Source organism: Vollenhovia emeryi, unplaced genomic scaffold (genome assembly GCF_000949405.1).
Source record: "Vollenhovia emeryi isolate VEMERY1.0 unplaced genomic scaffold, V.emery_V1.0 DF939137.1, whole genome shotgun sequence".
Classification (NCBI taxonomy): domain Eukaryota; kingdom Metazoa; phylum Arthropoda; class Insecta; order Hymenoptera; family Formicidae; genus Vollenhovia; species Vollenhovia emeryi.
This window is the reverse complement of record NW_011967229.1, coordinates 473,007-478,461: the sequence shown is the minus strand read 5'-3', so window position 1 is coordinate 478,461 and position 5,455 is coordinate 473,007. Positions and strand designations below refer to the sequence as shown.

The 5,455-nt window shown below is 40.6% G+C and overlaps 1 protein-coding gene across 1 annotated transcript; it reads left to right on the top strand.

The window, feature by feature from the left end:
- The first annotated feature begins 1,960 nt into the window (after positions 1-1,960).
- LOC105567534 (aldose 1-epimerase-like) lies at positions 1,961-5,312 on the top strand. The gene is made up of 7 exons (XM_012022467.1): positions 1,961-2,135; positions 2,436-2,566; positions 2,740-2,933; positions 3,015-3,188; positions 3,542-3,783; positions 3,996-4,161; positions 5,114-5,312. Exons 1-7 carry the CDS (start codon positions 2,038-2,040, stop codon positions 5,306-5,308), a joined length of 1,200 nt encoding a protein of 399 aa, XP_011877857.1. The 5' UTR covers positions 1,961-2,037; the 3' UTR covers positions 5,309-5,312.
- Positions 5,313-5,455: the final 143 nt, after the last annotated feature.

Here is a 5,455-nt window from a genome sequence, read left to right as displayed (position 1 = left end):
CTCTCTGTCCCTCTTTCCAGCGGGTTCCGTACCACCCTCTTTCCACCGTCCTAGGACCTGTGACAAAGGATCACTCGCTTGCAGGCGCACCAATGGAATTATGGATTCCTCTTCTGTCGAGGCCTTCGGATTCTGCACGATTTTCCGTATAATCGATCGGCAGTGAGATTGTGCTCGCGAGGCGCACGAATCGCGGGGATTTACAGATGTGTTCTGATATCGCACGTATATCATACGAAGGCGTCTCCAGAAAATACGTTGCGCTGTGTTGAACGAGGAGGAAGCTTTTCTCTTCTTTTTTTGCCCCCCTTTAAACGAATGAACGTTGATTGATCGATAGCGCGGTCTATAAACGAGCCTCTCCTCTTCTATCCGCGTAAATGTTGATTTGAACGTAAGATAAATTCGGGAATCGGGTCCTTAACTAAATTACTGATTGAACGGTGCTAAATAATTTTGTAAATTCCAACACGCAATATATTTGCATATTTCTGTACTCTGCGAATCTTAACGAGGCTCACTTCACCGTAAGGGAGGAACGAAAGAACTATGCGAAATATCTCTCCTGTCCTCAGCTAGCGCGCAGCATCCGTCGTGTGCATGTAATTTAATCTAACAATAATAAATGCGCCACTTTGCGCAAACGGGCGAGCCATTGGGATTCGCGGTTTTCGCATATCGATCGCGTTTCGCACTCGCTCCGTACCCGACGACAAGAACGGGTTGACGCAAGACGAATCCACCCCGGGAACCACCAAGCTACCCCCCCGCCCCCGCCCCCTCCCCCCCCGCCCCCGTGCGACGAATTGTCGTCGTCGTCGTTTCCAGCGAGTGTCTCTATTCCGCGCCGGCTCGTCAGAACATTAAGATAATTACTTTCCAGCGGCGGGATGCGGCACCATTGTCGCGTTACCGCGTCGAGAATGGCATTACGCCATTGTGACGAAGAAAGCTCGCGCGGGTTCGCTCGCGCCGCTCTCCGCTCCGAGCCGAGCCGCGCGCGGGATGGTGCGAGCGCGCCATTCTGCAGCAACTCGCCCGCCGCGGCGTCGGCGGGGGCCGCAGGGGGTTGCGTTACGTTTCCGTCGAGGTGCCTCTGCTCCGCTCCCATTCGAGGGATGCCTTCCGAGCGAGGGCGGAGGGAGGGGGTGGCGCCCGGGTTGTGCCGCGCTCTCTTGTCGGCGACGCCATTAATGTAATTATTTCCATCGACTGTTCTGGAGCACGGTGCGGAAGCGGGGGAGTCGAGGCACTCCCCCGATCAGGGCGCGAACCGGGAACGATAAGGGGAGCGGATTATCCTGAGGGATAATCGAATCGTGTGCGGTGCCGCGCGATCCGCGATTTTTCCCCGACACGCTCGACGACGCGCCGAGACGGTGCGAGAGGAGGGAAGCCGCGAGTCGGTCGTCGAGAACAATTGTAATGTGTCACTGAGGATCGGCGCTAATTTTTCTAAGACGCTTGTAAAATTAACGTTATAAATTTTGAATTAGGTTAACTGCTAGATAACAATAAAGTAGAGAATATTTGTTTATATGGTTTACATATCCCTTTTTTAGACGCTACCTATGAAGATTGCGCTGGCCTGAAGTTGAATTCATAGCCGAAGTATTAAAAATGAAAAAAATTGTACCAGAAATTAATCTTTCCCTTATTTATCATCACGTCGATTTGCGAAGGATTTACTAGGATTATTTAAATTGGTATTTTTATGAAAACTACGATTAATTTGTTCACAAATATTTCGCATTCGCGTAAGACAGTTACAGATGGCGGAATGGAGAAAGCGCTTCGCACAAAACAAAACGGAGGTTTGGAGGTACGCGTTTGAAGTAGCTGACTTCAATGTTTCAAATTTGAGGCTAGACGTTTCCTTCAAAATCAAATTTCAGCGAACGTTCCAATTAGACTCCCCTTTTTCTTGATTAACAAAATCAGGATGTGTGGCGCGAGTAAAATAAGCAATTCAAAGAGTGGAAGGAAATAATAGGAACGCAATTCTTTAAGTTTCAACATTCGTTCGAGCCGTGGATCATGTCTTTCGGAGATACTTTGATTGAGGAGGACGGCTTTGGATTTGTGCCAAGGCCACCTGGTACTGCATCGGAGATATCACGTGAGATTGTCAGAAGGTATTGCAAGATTGTCGTTAATTGTGTAAAAGAAGCTGCAATTTCAATCAATTTTCATATGGAATACCTGATAATTATCAGTGGCACAAAGATCAGACATTTTGCAGAAGCTACGTAAGATGACGAAGCTTCTTCGCTCCGTTACATTCGAATAGAGAATTGTTAATATTTTATATATATATGCATATATTAATTACATTCAAAACGTGCAAACCAAGTGCATTGTGTGTATGTTAGAAAACCACCCCTATTCAATTAATGTGTTATACTGCTCGTGAACGTCACCCGTGATGTGAACAGGTACACTTTGACGAATAAACACAAAGCGATTGTTCGTCTGATATCTTGGGGTGCTAGTATTCAGTCAATCAAAGTTCCCAATCGTGATGGTAAACTGGCCGACGTTGTTTTAGGATTCGATGATTTGGATGGTAAAGTTTTCGCATTTCAAGATTAAGTTAGTTAAGAATTTTAATGAAATCAAAAACGTATTTTTATATGGCATTTCTCTTTCTCTCTTTTGTTATAATTATATAATGTTAAAATACGCAGCACGTAGTTCACGTTTTAAGTAATTATTTACTGTTGCTGCTAACGTAATTAGGATATTTGAAGAACAGATATATGGGAAGCATCATTGGCCGTGTTGCCAATTGCATTTCCGGCGGTCCGATGCATCTCGACAACGTAATTTATCCTTTGTCGATTAACGATGGGGCTGGGAAGGATTGTTTCGGTGGCGGCACAGTCGCGTTTGACAATGCTAATTGGCAGTCGCAGATAGTGAACAATCGGGTGGTACGATGTAACTTATTCCCTGAAAGTGAGCCGCGAAATTGTTAAAATTATTGCTTGTTTTATATTGTGTTATTCGCCGAGGTGATGTCGCGTTTGAGCCGCTGCTCAAGCCAGGGATATTCCGGTGATGTGTTAACGCAAGTTAAGTACACTTGGACGGACGATAACCAGCTTCACATTAACATCCGTGCCACCAGCACGAGCCCCACTCCCGTCAACATCACTAATTACTGTTTATTCAATCTCGCTGGACATGTAAGACATGAATGCAAAGCATTGGTTTCCTCGAGAATAGCAACATTTATCTGGTATAGGATCTGGGAAAAAATCCCAACATATAAACAATATAGTTGAATTATCTTTTAGCGTCACAATGTATGTGTTTTCTGAATCGAGAGAAATCAATGTTAAATGTCACGTCAATTTATATCATTTTTTTTAGTTATTTTTCAAATCTATTAACTGTTTAGGGAGAGAAGTAAAGGGTCGAGTTTAGAGAAGTAAGGGAAGATGGGTCAGAAGTTTAGATTTAGAAGTATCAGATATACTTTCCAATTAGAATTATTTGCTCTAAGCCTGCCTAAGACGACACTGAGACAATTTAATAGGGTACAGGCTCGAAGGAGTTGAAGAAACACGTCCTCACAGTCAATGCCGACAGTTGGATTTTCATGGACGTCAAGAATAACTTGCCGACCAGCATTACATGTCCGGTGGATGATACGTTGTACGAACTGCGTTTACCGGCACAGTTGAGCCAGCGCCGGTTATTTGATGTACCGGGTGGCGGTTACAACCACTGTCTGTGCATCAACAGTCCCAGTTGCTGGTGTTACCGTTTCCACGCTCGGTAATTTTTCAGCACTTTTTCACGTTAAATTTAATTTCAATATTTTATGACGTATTCTTTGAAATAGCAATTATAAAATATTTTTCTTTCTAAATCACTCTATTTTATGAATTATACGAAAAGAATTTGATTTTAATATTTTAAAACGCACTCTGCAATGTACAAGATATTCAATTTTTTAATCCAATGTATTTCGTGAATTATATGGAAAGAATTTTACATTCTACTTCCGGACGATTTTTGGAAGTTTACTCGAGTCACCCTGGATTGCAAGTCTATACGGGAAATATGTTGCCGTATCAACATATTTATCCTCCTGATCTAGAAAATCACGACTGGGGAGACTGTGAAAACGTGCAAATTAATCCGTTGGAATTGGTATGATTTTAATTGAGTTTAATTTTTGAAGCAAAGTGATATACATATAACCTTAAGAAAAAGATCAATTTTGAAAGTGAACAAAACATAAATTAAAATTAAAATTTATCAAGAGAGATGAACATATTCTAATCTCTAATAAAGATATCAGAGATTACGAGCCGAGTTTACCCCTGTGAAGTTAGCCCCTCATTATTTTAAATTTGAACTTTTTTTACGAGTTCCCTATAGATTTACAATAGTTCCAGAGTTCTTGATGGGTTTAAGAATAGTTCTGCCCATTAAAGACGTTAAAATGAATTTTTTTAAATGGGGGGCTAACTTCACGCAGGCCCCCATTTTCGTAAAAACTAATTTTTTAATGGAGTTCTCTTTAATGAGCAGAACTATTTCTTAAACCCATTAAGAACTCTGGAACTATTGTAAATCTATAGAGAACTCGTAAAAAAATTAAATTTTTAAATAATTGGGGGCTAACTTCACAGGGGTGCCGAGTTAAGTAGCCGGTGCTACAATTAAAATATTAATATTAATATAAGCTTTATCGAATTGATAAAATAATACAAGTGAACATTTAATATATCGACAGTCAATATATCAATTGATTTCCAACTTTGTTTGATGCTTCTAATTTTTTTTATTAGCTCTAATGCATAAAATAATACCATGATAAGTTACGGACCGCATAGTAGAACATTTTCATACTTAAAACACTGTTTTGCAACACAGAATAAATAATAAAAAGAATTACAAGCGTAAAAACTATATTTGACTGTGTCGGTAAAAAAGAAGGCTAAAGCAGTTCGCCGATTGCTGAGGGATTCTCTCAATGAGAGAATTCTTTTTAATATCTTGAATTTTTAAATCAAAATTAAAAAATTTGATATCTTTTGAATATAAAAGGCTTACATAGATTTCTCAAGAGTTATTGAAAATATTATATTTCGAATAGACAAAGGAAATCACGAAGGGTCACGCAACGGAAGTTTACGGCAAAGGAGGCGTCGCCTATCGACTTCATGGTGGATTTGCTTTATCGCCTCAGAATTATCCTAATATCGAACACTTTCCATCCTGCATGTTGTATCCCGGAAAGATTTATATGCACGACATGACATACAAGTTTGGAGTGCTTTCCGAATATTAAAATATTGTCCTGTGCTTATGTTTCTAAATTAAATATTTGAATCTAAATAAAAAATGTATAAATTTTAAGAAGTTGTACGGTTATATTTAGAAAGGTTGTCCGACAATATTTTGGAGAAAATGTTTTATAGTAAGTACACCGTTGTGC

Coding starts and splice junctions, on each gene's coding strand:
- LOC105567534 (XM_012022467.1), top strand. CDS start 2,038: ATGTCTTTCGGAGATACTTTGATTGAGGAGGACGGCTTTGGATTTGTG. Junction 2,934..3,014: donor AGATAGTGAACAATCGGGTG/GTACGATGTAAC, acceptor TTATTCGCCGAG/GTGATGTCGCGTTTGAGCCG. Junction 3,784..3,995: donor TGTTACCGTTTCCACGCTCG/GTAATTTTTCAG, acceptor TTATATGGAAAG/AATTTTACATTCTACTTCCG.